The sequence below is a fragment of the Penicillium daleae genome, assembly GCF_028827525.1.
Source record: "Penicillium daleae strain IBT 16125 chromosome Unknown utg000007l_segment0_segment0, whole genome shotgun sequence".
Lineage (NCBI taxonomy): Eukaryota > Fungi > Ascomycota > Eurotiomycetes > Eurotiales > Aspergillaceae > Penicillium > Penicillium daleae.
In genome coordinates, this window is record NW_026623155.1 from 223,586 (window position 1) to 238,407 (window position 14,822).

The 14,822-nt window shown below is 47.1% G+C and overlaps 4 protein-coding genes across 4 annotated transcripts; 1 reads left to right on the plus strand and 3 right to left on the minus strand.

The window, feature by feature from the left end:
- Positions 1 to 2,161: 2,161 nt before the first annotated feature.
- N7458_007319 (MDR family MFS transporter) lies at positions 2,162 to 3,990 on the plus strand (the record flags this gene model as incomplete). The annotated part of the gene is made up of 4 exons (XM_056910701.1): positions 2,162 to 2,347; positions 2,410 to 2,789; positions 2,847 to 3,276; positions 3,334 to 3,990. 4 exons carry the CDS (start codon positions 2,162 to 2,164, stop codon positions 3,988 to 3,990), a joined length of 1,653 nt encoding a protein of 550 aa, XP_056763527.1.
- Positions 3,991 to 4,251: 261 nt separating this feature from the next.
- N7458_007320 (Zn(II)2Cys6 transcription factor domain-containing protein) lies at positions 4,252 to 5,880 on the minus strand (the record flags this gene model as incomplete). The annotated part of the gene is made up of 4 exons (XM_056910702.1): positions 4,252 to 4,995; positions 5,080 to 5,214; positions 5,269 to 5,769; positions 5,824 to 5,880. 4 exons carry the CDS (start codon positions 5,878 to 5,880, stop codon positions 4,252 to 4,254), a joined length of 1,437 nt encoding a protein of 478 aa, XP_056763528.1.
- Positions 5,881 to 9,153: 3,273 nt separating this feature from the next.
- On the minus strand, positions 9,154 to 9,843 carry N7458_007321 (uncharacterized protein; the record flags this gene model as incomplete). Its single annotated transcript, XM_056910703.1, has 1 exon — positions 9,154 to 9,843. The coding sequence occupies one exon, from the start codon at positions 9,841 to 9,843 to the stop codon at positions 9,154 to 9,156; it is 690 nt and encodes a 229-aa protein (XP_056763529.1).
- A 1,249-nt stretch (positions 9,844 to 11,092) lies between these two features.
- Positions 11,093 to 13,032, minus strand: N7458_007322 (UDP-glucose 6-dehydrogenase; the record flags this gene model as incomplete). The annotated part of the gene is made up of 2 exons (XM_056910704.1): positions 11,093 to 12,277; positions 12,367 to 13,032. The coding sequence occupies 2 exons, from the start codon at positions 13,030 to 13,032 to the stop codon at positions 11,093 to 11,095; spliced, it is 1,851 nt and encodes a 616-aa protein (XP_056763530.1).
- Positions 13,033 to 14,822: the final 1,790 nt, after the last annotated feature.

Consider the following 14,822-nt stretch of genomic DNA (forward strand, 5'->3'; position numbering starts at 1 on the left):
CGGGACGTCAATGATGTCCCATTTTCTCTCTATTCTAAAGTATAAATCTAACAACTAAACTCGCAGACTAGCATTCATTCATACACTCGGCATGGAGTCTTAAGTCATTGATCTGATTGAATCGCTTTTATGGGCCACGATGGCAATTTGATCGACACTAGAACAAGATCGAAGAACTCCAAAGAGCCCACTTGTTCATACTGCAAGGCCCCCACAGAACAGGGAATCTCCGGGGCAATTATATACGTAGATAAATTTAATCCTGGGATCTTCGAAGGCCATTGCTTCTGCAAGCTGCTATTCTCCACTGTGATATGTTCCCACACCTATTGACCACTAGGAACATTCTGTGTAAGCTTCTAGAAATGTAAACTTCTCAAAAGTCTATCATGCAGCCAAGACGCTCTCTTCCAGATGGCTTTACCCGACTTCTCGAATTTTCCAGATTAAGTACTTCCGCGTACCTACTGTAGGCAGATGGATGCAAGGGACCCACGGTGTCGCAAACACGTTCCAGGATGTTGGAAGAATCTTGTCTCTCAGGCGAGATATGAGGTCAATTTTGCTTACGCCAAGATCCAGGGAAGTAATATCTTGCTAATGCGACGAATTTGTCCTTAAATAACCGGTAGGGATGTTTGGTGATTAATCTCCGTCGGGCACGAAGCACAAGGTACCTACCTAGGTTGAAGGCTCTCACCTGAGTAACGGTCGGTTGCTACCATCCGTACCAGATATATATACTGTAGACGATGCCGTTGGTTGTTTATCTACCATCACATCCATTTAACATCCACTAGGCTGCATTTCCAAGGTTATGAATTTCTGCCATTGCGTATCGGCTTGCCTAACCATGGTGGGGTTTGTTATTACACTCGCTTAGTGAGATAAGGCCTCTCCTGGGTATGAATTATCTTCAACCTGCTGGAAGCGATGATGTCAGGAGGATGAAGCGCAGGACCAGGGCTCATGACCTGGGAATTTTCCCAGTCACATTCTTCGGTGGGCTTCCAAGGTTTATCTCCAGAGCTCTGGGACCACTCCGGTTGCCGAAATAGATCTGCAAAATATAGCATACCCAGCTGCCATGTCGGACATATCCAAGTCTTTGAGGGTATGAGTTCATGGCTTCAACCTTTTCGACCCAGATCTTCTATCGTACTGATAGAATGCCTGTCTATACCTCTACAGCCGGCCTACACCACGAATCTAGTGTACTACTCTCCACCGCAACCACCCGCACTTCGTGAAAACCAAAGGCGGCTTGTGGTGGTACGAGGGTTACTTTTATTCATCAACAGTTAGGATATAGGTTTCTACGGAAGAACCTTGTTTCGCACGAAATTTCGGTCACTGGACCATGACGGTAGTCCAATCATATGTCCTCATGTTGTACAGAGGAGAGCCAGACACAACCACATCAAGACCAGGATGCTACTTCTGGCAGTATAATCCAAGAGGACGGTCGATTCTCTGGAATCCATTGCACGGAAGCTAACGGAGTACTATATGTTCTCGTTATTCCTTAGCTATGATATGCCAAAACTCATGATGCAATTGCATAAAATCGAATACAGGTTGATTCAATTATCTAGTAGTGCGTTGGATAAATCTCCGGCCCAAGAATGGAGAAACTGCAGCAGGTGAAGTCACATAAATTTAAGCGGGGTGAGGCGCGTATTCCCTGGAATGTAGGAGCACGCGTAAACTATATCAGCAGCCCAAAATTTGCCGACCTGACTCATTAATAGTAGCCCTCCCAAAAGTAACATTATCTTTCCACGCGTATAAACGGTTGAAAGAAAAGTTTACGGTCAACGTCACTCCATAAGTCCATACATTGTGAGCCTTTCATGTATCTATTCGCAAAGGTCGCGTCGTTTCGGAACTTTCGCATACCAACAAAGTGCAAGGAATGCGTGGCATGAGATACGGACTTTTGCACTTACAAGCTCTCAATTATTACCCCCTTGCTTGGCAACATAGAGTTACAGCTAGCTGTAGTGTTGCAGTTTCTAAAAAGCTAAGCGCCAGAGCCCTGTCTTCCTGTGAAAGCTCTCCCTCATCGACCCTACTCGATAGTTCCCAATGTTGCAAAATACCTGACTTGTGGGGTTTCTTACAGTCTAGAAAGAGACTGGGGAAAGATTCTGTTAAGCTGATGGCAGAACGATCAGTGACTCGTGACAGCCAGGATGATGGGTCTGTTGAAAGCCGTGACGATATCCCCCTCAAGAAAGCTACGGATGATGACAATCTCGATGATGAGACGCAAAGTTATCCATCGACCTTACAACTGATACCAATTCTGGTCGGGCTGTGTCTTCAGTCTATATGCATTGCCTTGGTAGGCGTATCTCTTTCAATACATACTCACAAGGCTAACTTGACTTTCACGGTGTATTGTAGGACAACACAATCCTATCAACGGCGGTTCCAAAGATCACAGAGCAATTCAAATCCCTTGAAGACCTGTCCTGGTATGCAAGCGCGTATCTTCTCACGACCTGTGCAGTCACCCTTCCATTTGGTAGGATATATTCCTTCTACTCCACGAAATGGACATATATGATCGCCCTGGCACTATTTGAGATTGGATCGTTGATATGCGCTGTGACGCCAACATCAAAGGGTTTAATACTTGGGAGAGCCATCGCTGGGATTGGATCTGGGGGAATGTCACCCGGTGCTCTGCTTGTCCTGGCCAATAGCGTCCCACTTCATCGCCGGGCACTCTATTTCGGGATCATAGGGAGCGCCAGCGGGATAGCGACTATCACTGGGCCGATGTAAGTTGACTTCAAACGTGATAAAGAGCGAAAAGAATACACGGCTAACGTGAACAGGCTAGGTGGAGTGTTGACTGATCGGGCCAGCTGGCGATGGTGTTTCTGGCTCAACCTACCCCTTGGTGCGATTACCGCGCTCTTCATGACAATATTTTTCAAAGACTCGAAAAAACGCCAAAAGGTCTCACCTGGGCGTTTGAAACAAATCAATCAAATCGATCCACTTGGGATTGCTGCCTTTATTCCCGCCATAATATCCCTGCTATTGACGCTTCAGTGGGGAGGGACCAAGTACGACTGGACAAATTCACGAATAATTGCCCTATTCATTGTCTTTGCAGTATTCGGGACATTATGGTGCGCTATACAACTTTGGAAGCAAGATGATGCCACTGTTCCACCCCGTCTGCTCAAGGATCGCAATGTACTTGGGGCTGTGATACATGCAACGTTTCTGGGAGGTTCATTCTTCGTTTTTGGATACTACGTAAGTGAATGGATATTCTCTGCCTCTAAAGATCGTCCTTCTCACTGGAGGTAATAGCTTCCTATATGGTTTCAGGCCATTCAACAAGTGTCGGCCGCAGAGTCAGGAGTCAACAACCTGCCCATGGTTGTCACGATGATCGTGTGCTCTGCAGTTGCAGGAGTTGTCGTAGATCTCCTTGGTTATTACACGCCATTGATGTTCCTTGGAAGCGCCCTTCTCACTGTTGGTTGTGGTCTTTGTACGACTTTTAAGGTACATACACATCACGCCCTCTGGATAGGATACGAGGTTATCATTGGAGTCGGAGCTGGAGTGGGGTTTCAACAGTGCTACAACGCCCTCCAGACTGTCCTTCCGCTGAATGATATTCCTATTGGCATTGCCATTATCACGTTCTCACAGAGTCTGAGCGGGGCTCTATTCATCTCTATTGCGCAAAATGTCTTCCAAAACCGCTTGATTGAGAACATGACCCGCTATGCTCCAATGATTGATCCTGGAGCTATCATCCAAGGGGGTGCAGCGAATCTGGCAGAGCGAATCCCGCCGAGACTCCTCCCATCAGCGCTTTTTGCATATAATATTGCGGTCACTCAGACATTTTATGTGTCGGTGGGCACAGCCGCACTATCCTTCCTCGGAGCAGGCCTTGTGGAATGGAAATCAATGCGAAAGGAACAAAAATGTGAGGAGACGAAGGATTCACTATGATATCGAACCTCATTGGAGGCTTTTTTGATCGAGCGTTAAGCAATTATTTGTGTTACTTGTATCCATGAATCTCATACATAAATGTGCATCACATTTCGAATGTCATAGGAAATGTACGTACGGTACAGCAAGACATCGCGAAGACTAGATTGCAGATTTCTCGCGGCTGCAGCCCTGCGCCTTGTTATGTATGAATTTTCCGTCACTGACAGTCAACGAGGCTTCTGGGAAGGAAAAAATATTCATAATCCACCTGGGCTGTCACATTATACAGCATGATTCTGGGCGACGATTATGCTCACCCCAGGCAGCTTCCACCAGCTTCCCACCAGCTTCATAATGACTGGCAGTGTTTCTATTTGACCCAGCTCTCAGATGATGATTGTAAAAAGAGGCCCGAAGCCACATGACACGTTCGATCCAATTGATCTCTTTGAAATCCGTCGAGTAGTCAGCCAAGAGAGCCTGGAGATGTGCTAGCTGTTGTGGATCCTCTGCAGTAGAACATCCTACCACAAGGCAAAGCGAGATGTAAGCTGCCCCAAGTGGACGATAACGGCAAGCAATCTCTGCTTGGCGTATTATATGATCGCAGAATGAAAATGCTTCCGTCACGAGGACAGTATTGTTGGAATCAAACGCCCGAAGAAGAGTGTTCAGAATAAGAGCAAGGGTGACAACCAGCGTGTATCCCGCCTGATAGCGACAGTGCTCCAAAGTAGTTGAATCAGTGAATGAATCAGATGCCGGATCAGACCAATGACCCAAATACTGATGCATCCTTTCAGCGTCATCTCGCATTGTAAGGTAAACAACTGCAATCTCGGGGATATACGGATCTGGTCGTCGTATCCACTCGGGGAACTTAGCAAGGGTGCTCAGCGTATTCGAGGATCTGGGTGGATTCGAATGTCGAGGACATGGTGCCACAGAAAACCGTCGCGTCACATCTTCCCACCATTGAGAACTCATTTGAATGCGGGGATTGACGACAGCCTCCAGGATCTGTCAGAGTTTTAGTTAAGATTTTCAGCTGAGTGTCTCCCTTTAATACTTGGTATCAAGGAAGTATATCATTGATAAACCTACCACGGGAACAGTCAATGTCACAATCATGTCTTTCTCAAAGCTGCTTTGACATTTTCGCAGGTCGGTAATCTTCAAGAGGTGTGCAATAGCTTCGCCATGACTTTTTAGCTTATCGTCATATCTTCCAAGCCAGCTCTGAAAGTCACTTCTATTAGTATAAGGTAAGGAAAGAAATAATGCATAGCGTACTTGGCAGATAGTAATCAGGTAAACAGCACAGAGGGTATTGGGTGACTGCGCTTCGACTGGGTCATTCAAGGACTCTCGAAGAGCCCGAAGAGAATTGCAATATTCCATGTAAGCATCCGGCGAAAAATTTTGGTGGCGAAAATACGGATAGGCCGTGACCACTGCCTTCACAGACGCATCTAGAGCCACGCTACTGCCTAGACGTCGGGGTATCTCATTCAGGAACGCTCCATAATAGGTTATGTCCCATCTGACGTCGTTCATAGTGAGAGTATTAGCGAACGATGCGGCTAGCTCATTGCCCGGAATCTGGCTTGAGATTTGAGGGCAATTTGCTAAGATCTTGCCTTGAGATACAACGGCTCGAGCCCGCTTTCGCCCTCCATTTGCCTGTTTCGTCAACTGTGACTCCGCGTTCTTAAACTTAAACCGCTGCTGACCACTGCCGATACACATGATCTGCAGCCGGCGACATCGTGAACATGGCTTAAGCTCATCACACTGGTCTGTGCATTAGCGAAGGCTCCAATGAATTTCCTCGAAAATGATTCGGACCTTTTTCTTAACGCGGCGACAAGCATCGCAGCCCTTTGAAGATGGGACGCCGGGCATTTCGATATGAATTGGAGCAACGTTTTACGCAATGCGTCAATAAGTCCGGGAGAGAACAATACTTGCTGAACAAACCAGGGCCATGCAACCCCACACTCCCTCACTTCTCGGGAACTGCGGGTTCCTCTGGGCTCTGGTACTGGAAGTGGATGATGGCGATAATTGCTACTACTTGGCGATATTGTCGGATTGATATGATGCTACCTGCTAGCTTGGACCCCTTTTAAGGCCAAATGAGCTGAAGCATCACAACAGCGAAGAGCAGGAGGCGTCCTGAGGGCTGAAGCTTGGCAGCAAAGTGGAGGGACGTGTTGTCCCAGGAGAAGGACCAATCAACCTGCTCCGTACATTTGGCATGAGCGACAAACCCCAGCATCCAATGAGAACTGCTCCACAAGGTTCCACCGGGCGCACCATCAAGCCTAATTTGGAAGTGTCCAGCCTGATCGTTTTGAGGCCAAAGACTTTTTATCGCATCTCGATGACCATGCCGAGGCAGGCGCAGCGGCCTCAAGCGTTTGCCCCCAACTCGCTGCACTATATATATATGCACCGTTCATTCGAACCGACCCGCAAAGTGCGGATCAATAGGTGTTAGCTGTCGGTACATCGGCAGCCCCGGAATCTTTCACCAACGGTGCTCCGACTTTGGGCGACTACTCGGATTACTTAGCGCAGGTCATATTACATGCTTTTCCATTGGAATCCTAGTCAGATAGTTAAACGTGTACTATTCACTACTAATTCTCTTTGAGACTAGACACGACGAATCATCAGGAATTTGACTAATCTGTTTAATTTATGTTTGAAGTGTTTCTATTATGGCCACAGTCAAACATCTAGTAATATCCAAAAGTGCTTAGCATATACCTACTACCGGACTACTCAAATGTAAAAATACTTGTCTAAATCCTTTAATCCCCCCTTCTGTTCAACATATTTTGGCTTTACCAATATATTTTGCATCTATGCTCGTCCAATCATCACTCACTACGCCGCACTTTGCTACCGCAACTCGGTATGCATATAATTAGCTGATCCTAGCGGACATACGTGTGTACCTTTCCTGTGCCTTGTCAAAAATACCCGTTCGACTTGCATATCATCACTCAATTTACGATTTACTTTTCGTACTTGTTTCGTTTCAGGGCCACAGCGTGCGACAGCGCGCGTCACCAGTATCTTATTGCTCGTCGACATCTCCATCCATCCTAGCTCTTAGGGTTCTAGGGCTTCGTTCCGCACTTCTGTCTACGTTTCCCTTCTATGACTGGCTCGTGCTGACTCGTCTTTAGTAGTATAACTCTCTTCTTGACTTAGGTTTTCTTAAGGCATTGATATTAACTTCCGCGTTCGGCGTTGCTGATTCGCTGGCTTAGCTTTCGTTGGTCTACGAGGCTTTACAGCTCTACTAACATATAAGAGTACACTAAGAACTGTAGAAACTGCGGTTGTAGTTATTTAGATTTATAGTTTGACTCAATTATTCGGTCTGTTCATAATTTAAATAGATCTAATCGGCTTCGGCTACTGTCTTCCGTAACTTTATGTACTCTATAACCGTTCAGTATAACTCTTTACACTCCCGCTAGAAAGAAAATCTAGCTTAGCTCTTTTGTAGTAGTTTATTTCTATTTATCTTTCTTGTTCACTGAAGGACGCGTGCGTCGCGCGCATCAACCCTGAAACGAAGAACTGGTGAAGCAAAAAGAAGAGGCGGAAAGGAACAGCTGAATTAATCAAGTCTGACTAGAACTTGCATACAAAATAACGATCGGCCAATGATCAAATAGCTGGCAGTATGATCTTAAATAAATAGTTGGTTGCAAAATAACCGGAATTCTTGTTAATGATGACCTGTATCTGTGTCGATGAATTCTTCGACATGTTCCGTAGTGGTTATGAGCTAGCGAAAACAAAAAAAAAAAATCAGAGAGAGGGCATTTGAATACTCTTCCTCAAAACCATTTAAGTCAAAAGTTAAACGAGTGAGTTGGGTTGGAGTTGGCATATTCAGCGAAAGTCCTGACGTAATGCCGTTCACAATAATGACGTCTATTAGAGAACATACTTTTCGGCTGCCACCTACGGTTCTTGTAAAGGCTGGCCAATTATTCTCCCAGCCTTCAAAAGTGGAACTAACCGAGGGAGGATAACATGGTTCTCATTTGTAATTTCGAATGGTTCCTGCCCCTGCCGATTCAGACCTTCCAGAGTTTCAATTGTGCGTATATATGAGCGACAGCGTGTATCGCATTGACATCTCAGCCTCGAGGCTAGATCTATGGGAACAGAATTCAAAATATACCCAAACCCCTGGATACCGCCGCAGCCTGTGTGGTAAGGCATCCATATGCAGTCCGTTTCCGTCGATTGCACGCAAACATGCAACCCGATGGCGGCCGCACCCTGTTCCACTACAGTAACACGCGATGATGCTACTGTATCGGAACCAGGTTCATTCAACGCCAGCTCAGTTGCATCAAGATCGCTTCTGTCAATCCCTCAAATTCAGGGCGATATCCTCTCGTTAGTGTTTCACGTGATACCAATTTTTCGTCATGACGACGATGTCTAAGAGCTGTTCGAGACACAGATAGCATAGCATCCATGGCAAAGGACATAATCTATGAAGATGAAGAAGCTTTTCATATCTTTCGAGCGATATAAAGCGGAAGAAAACAGGCAACTACAACCCATGCTACTGTTCTGGCTGGTCTTGTGACGTTGTAAGTCAATTGAACACTGCTCTCACCGTAAGCCAAGCTTCTGCAGTATCTAGGTGCGCTTAGCACCTTCGGTGTTACAGCGTTCTTCTTGAGGCGTAAATGACATGCCAGCTAGTCGTATGGAAAGTACACTATAACCTTGACTGTGGACAAAATGTGACTTTCAAATCTGTCCCGACATCGCAAGCTTTGGTCGCATAATTGTCGTCAGGCTGATAGTAGGTCGATTCACATCGATACGTATTCGCCGGGCAATTGATCGTCGGGCACCCGGGCAAAGTTTGGCTCAATTCGGACTCCATACTCAGCATTGGATGGATCGTTGATTTTCGAAAGATCATAGTAGACCATGTTGAGAGGACAACAATTGGTGTCGTTTCCGCTCCCAAAACAAGCGCTGTACTCTATCTGGGTGACCTTAGAGCTTCTCCACACGGTCGAGATTTTGAGAGAGCAGCCTACGCCATTAGTGGTACTGTAAGATGAAATAAATGGGAAATTCTCTGCTAGGGCTTCAGCTCAGTGTCTAAGTGTGTGAATTTTGCTACCTCCTCAGCGAATAGGGGAAAAGGGCAATTGTTGTACAAGACGATTTTACCGCGTTGCTGGTTGGCCAGACAAGCTGACGGTACAGACCAAATGAAGAGGACCAATGCCCGGTACATAGAATCATCGAAAGTGAGGACAGAAGAATGAACGGAATCCGCCAGGACAGCGACGATTGGATGTTGGAGGATCCATAGCAAGTGAAGAAGCCGATAACCAAGCCGAGGGTAATCATCAGCTGTGGCCCAGTGGTCAATGGTCCTCTGGTACTCGTTGGCGAGATTTCGCAGATCAAGACCACCAGATTTCCCAAGAAAATGCCCTCTCCTAGGCCTTCCACCACTCTACCAGCCACAAACATTCCGAGGCTGACCGCACTTGCTTCAATCGCGGCCCCAACTCCGAAGATGAATACGCCAATGCTGATGCCCTTTGGGCGCCCGAGTCTATCAGAAAGATAGCCGGCAAAGAATGAGGAGAGTGCAGCTGGAATGAGAATCGACGAAACAATGAGACCGTGAATGGTGGCATTCTGGCTGCCTCCAAACGACGCCTTGAAGACTTTCATATCAGTGACAGGGCCGATAATGCCAGTATCCATACCAAAAAGAAGCCCATTTACGGAGCATAGAACACAAGCCCAAATATATCTCGGCGGCTTCTTTATGTACTCCCGGAGTAGCCCCATCTTTGAGACTGTAAACCAGATGCCAAAACTTCAACGAAAAGCTTTTCGGAGTGCTTCCTACTTTGCAAACACAGTAGGATGATGAATTCAAACGCGATAGAAGATAGGAATGAGAATATGCTTCTTCTTCAGAAAACGAACCACCAGTGTGAAGTGACCAATTTGTTCGCTAAATCGCCAAAACTCCCCTCGTTCCCCGACGTGCCACCTGATCACCCCACTGCTCCACCAGATAACATGAAGCTTTCTCAGTGGCCGTCTGACTGTGGATATGAAAGAATTTTCAACGCTCGGGTGCGATCGAGAACGTTTCCCGCACGCTCGTCCCGAGACTTCTAGTCGTACAGAGGAAATGTCGGCGGAAAAAAATTGCCAACCCCGAGAAAACTGGTCCAAGCTTTCGGGTAAACCCCGCGATCAATAAAGAGCCGAGTCAAGAAAATAGTAGGTTATGAGATACAGAATTGTTAAAATTCACGAGTAAGCATTCCCATGCTCTTAAACTCTATATGGCTGGACTGAAAGCGGCCTGTCTATGCAAGAGGCTTCAAGCATGATTGTCACATCGGACGTTGCTCGAATAGGCGACGACCCTCTGGATGATCTTCGGGTAAATCGTCCGAAGATAAGGCAGCGCTTAGAGTTACCATTTATGGCACAAAAAGAACCCTCGCCCTCTCACAACACATATGAGGTATATTAGAATATGATTCCGATCATAGCTTCGATCGAGAACTAACATCTTTCAATTGAAGAGGCTAAATATTAATTCCTCCATCTAAACATCCTGTTTCGTTGAGATCAAGCCCTAGGGTGTCAAAGTCTTGACCGAGCCAACATGAACTTGCAACTTACTTGATGCCTTTGATCAAAAGAAGGGAAGGGAACGGCATTTTCATACGGCAATCTTGCAGGTGTGTTGAGGAGAATGCCAGGCTCTTTAAGACTTAGATTCAAATTGCTGTACGTGGAGGTTTTATTGAACAAAAGAATTCCAATCCCAGGCACACGTCTTAGCAAATCCGACTCAACGAAAGTGCCTCTCCATGGCGTCATCGCGCATTAGTGTCATATCATAAAGCATACCAGACATTCAAAATACAGAAATAAGTTTAAACAATGATCTTGGTTGGCTCGACTGTCTCTGAATATAGTACACACTGAGCTAAACCACAGGAACACAAGCGCACTACAGTACAGCCTTTAATGCGAAAAGGAACGCGATACTGAGAATGTACAAGCTCCGCTCTCAAACACTCCATCCAGCAGAGCCAATCGCCTCAACCCGAATTCCCAGTGATTCCATCTTGGGCACGTCTATAACGCACCGTCCGTCGAAGAGCCATTTCGGTGACTGCATTTCGGCAGAGATTTTCTTCCAATCCAGTTGTTTCTTCGGGAGTTTATCGGTATTTTCGGCACTATCATCTGCATATCCAGTGCCCGATTGGCAGTCAGGGCAGTCAGCAGCACATTCCGGTTCATCGTTGAAATTCTGCTTAGTTGACTCGTTGGGCTGTGAACCAGGGAGCTTTGTCTTTCCGTGTGAGTCAATGCTGGAGGAGGTCCCACCCGAGGGGACAGGGAAATTCATAAACTCGTCAAACTCGGTGACAAGTAAAATGGCATTTGAACCGGCGGTGGCGGCGTATGCATCAGAGTAGACTTTGACTGATCCACCGTCATCACTGAGGATAGGGGGTCCGTAACCCTGTAGCGAGCGAATCTCGTTCTCGATCACGACGGGATTACAGCAGGGATCAAAGATGGCGATTTCGCGTGGATTCTCATCCAACAGAGTCTTTATGATCTCGAGGGCCGGTGCTTCACGAGTGTCCGAGGTGTTCTTCTTGAAAGCATAACCCAGTACACAAATTTTCTTTGTGACGAGGGTACTGTTCAAGCGCTTGATGACTCTTGACGTAAATCGGTTGCGCTGATACTCATTCATCTCCACAACCTGGCGCCAGTACTCGCCAACTTCCTGCAGACCGAGGGACTCGGCAAGGTATACCAGACTCAAAACATCCTTCTTGAAGCATGAGCCACCGAAGCCAATACCAGCCCGCAGGAACTTGGATCCGAGACGAGTGTCAAGCCCAATTGCGGCCGAGACTTCGTTGATCTCAGCCCCTGTCGCCTCGCACAGTGCAGAAATACTGTTGATACTGCTCAGACGCTGCGCAAGCATCGAGTTAGCGACCAGCTTGGCCAGCTCTGATGACCATACATTAGTGGTGATGATCCTTGACCGGTCAATCCAAGACGCATAAACTTTTGCAAGCGCCTCCGCTGCCGAGAGCCCTCCAGGTGTAGTTGCAGATCCAATAATAATACGGTCTGGACGAAGAAGATCTTGCACAGCAGTTCCCGCAGCCAAAAACTCTGGATTCGAAAGGATTTCAAAATGGGCACCTGGCCTTTGAATACGGATCTGTGTAACCCTGTTAATGCAGGTTCGTGGCGGTGGACAAGGCAGAACAGAACACAAAATAGCAATCCTGGTGGGGAGAGAGATCATACCATCTCTTGGATCATCTGCGCCGTTCTGCAGGGAACTGTGCTTTTCTCGACGATGATCGTACCATCCCTTGCATGACGCACGACCTCGGCGGCAACGGCTTCGAAGCTTGTCATATCGGTGGCACAACCTTTTCCAGTACCGCGCATCTTTGTCGGTGTATTGACAGCGATCAAAACAGCATCTGCCTCACTGATGCACCGAGAAACTTCGGCCGAGAAGAAGAGATTGGGCTTCCGAAGACTCTCTGTCGCGTCCGAGTCTTGTGCCCCCATTCCGTCTCGTGCGATTCGCACGACTTCAGCAAGACCCGGTTCGTAGATTGGAAGATGCCGGGAATTCCATCTTCGGATGCGACGGTCATCGCGATCAACGACTGTCACCTGGATAGATGGATTCTTGAGTGCAAGGACAGCAGCCGTTGGACCACCTACATATCCTGCTCCTACACAGCAGATACTGCGGATGGTCTTGGGATGGATCTTGTTCTCCATGTCGCTGTCAGCTTCTGACGTGCTCCTCGTTCCATTGGAGGCGCCATCGTGCTCATCTGTGCTATCTTCCAGTATTGGACTGCATGATGCACTTCGATCAGGCGTTGTTGGCAAGGTTGAGACGTCTACCGAAGCATACGTCTCGGAATCGAACGCTGACTCCGTGGAGAGCATAGCTGGCGGAACAAAGTAAAAGTCAGTTCAAAGCCGGCACAATGCTAAGAGAATTGAAAGCGATGGAAGAGAAATATGAACCTTCAGGGGAAATTGGAAGTGACCACTTTGACCAAGGCAAACAAGAGACTAGCCTCCACAGTCTAGATACCGCGCGGAAAGCGAGGAAGAGCTCCCTACTCGCAAACCTTGGTTGGATTTGCCTTGGAAAGAACGTAGTAACACTTGACCAGTGGGGACCAAGTTGCTCTCAATCACAGCACTGATATATTAATCATGAGAAGCAAGCCACCGTGGACAAATTGTCCAATGGGGTAATTCTACAATCTGATCTCCTGGTATCTGCTAGGCATTGAAAAGACATATCATTACTTTCGCATACTGTATGCGATATTCATTACATACCACCGCTTCCAAAATACGGCGCTGTAATAATTCGAATGAGAAAAGAATCGCCCTCGGATCGAAGGGTATCCGAGCAATACTCGTTAATGGTCGACCTTAAGGCGTCCCCACCATACGGAGAGCTACTAACCATCGCCAGTAGACATGAATCAATAAGGTGTGGTACCTACAGAAAGGCATACGCGTCCTTCTTATGCTATTTCACTCTAAGCGGAGAGTAATATGCGCCATTTGTGATAGATATTTCGTGAGCAGCCCTGAGAAGCAATGCGTTCCAGCCCCAATCTAAACTGTATGATGACCAGAAGTAGTAACGATCATCGCCAGACCCTTGTTCGTGCTCGTATGGTTACAGTACCATCGATACATAAGTACATACGCCTACAGTACGGTAGTTTATCGAGTAGGGGCTTATGTTGAAGGTCCACGTTCTTGGCCATGCAATTTAATTTCCTGGACCGGATCTTCGCCGGGGTTGATCAAGTGGGAAAATCGGGACGCTCCGTATTACAGTAGATCATGTTCATGAGTACGAACCTTGTATCGATCAATACTATCGTTGGCAATAATCCCACCGTCCGTGCCATAATTGTAATAGTCTATTTTCAATTAGCAGCACAACTCATGGCATTTTCATGAACATGAGACTTCCATAGCAAATAAAAATAGCTGGGCGGCCTCAAAAAATCAGGGTCTCGGCAGGATCTTCTCGGCATGCTGTGACCCATCTTGGAACCAACCATCATGTGGACCTATCGGTTTTTCCTCCTTGGCGTGACGGAAAGCCGAGTGCTGGCTGCCACTTGACCTCTCAAGCCAAGACTCCACACGGTATCCCATGCGGTGCAACATAACCAACAGAAAAAGGAGTGATGTTTACGGGGATAAGGCTGAATACGGGCGGCGCTGATGCGACCGAAGTGGGCGGGATGCACGACACCACTATGAAATTGGGCAAGTCCCGCTGCTTGGCCTCATGGCCGCTTGGGAGGCCTAAACTGTCATCGCCCACGAGGTCTTACTTGTGATATCTATTGGTAAGGCTAACGTTCTAATGAAATCCCCGGTCTTCCGTAGATGTACTTTTGTGCCCAATTTTAGCCTGTTTGATGAGCAAAGTGGCCATATCGTTTGGTGCTTGGCAGGTAACTTGATCGGCCCTGCCTAACGAGCCAGTCGCAATTTCCTCATTCAAGAATTTTCCACCAAATGACTACATACTACGGAGTCTTTGTGGATTCTGTAACTGGAAAGGTTGGTCACACACTCTGTTGACCAGGAACTTGTCATTTAGCGAGCGAGACAATCACCCTTAGGTCATAGCCAAGCATTAACTTTAGCCTGAGATGGATCTGTATTTGCTGTACTCCGTACTCGCTGGCCCT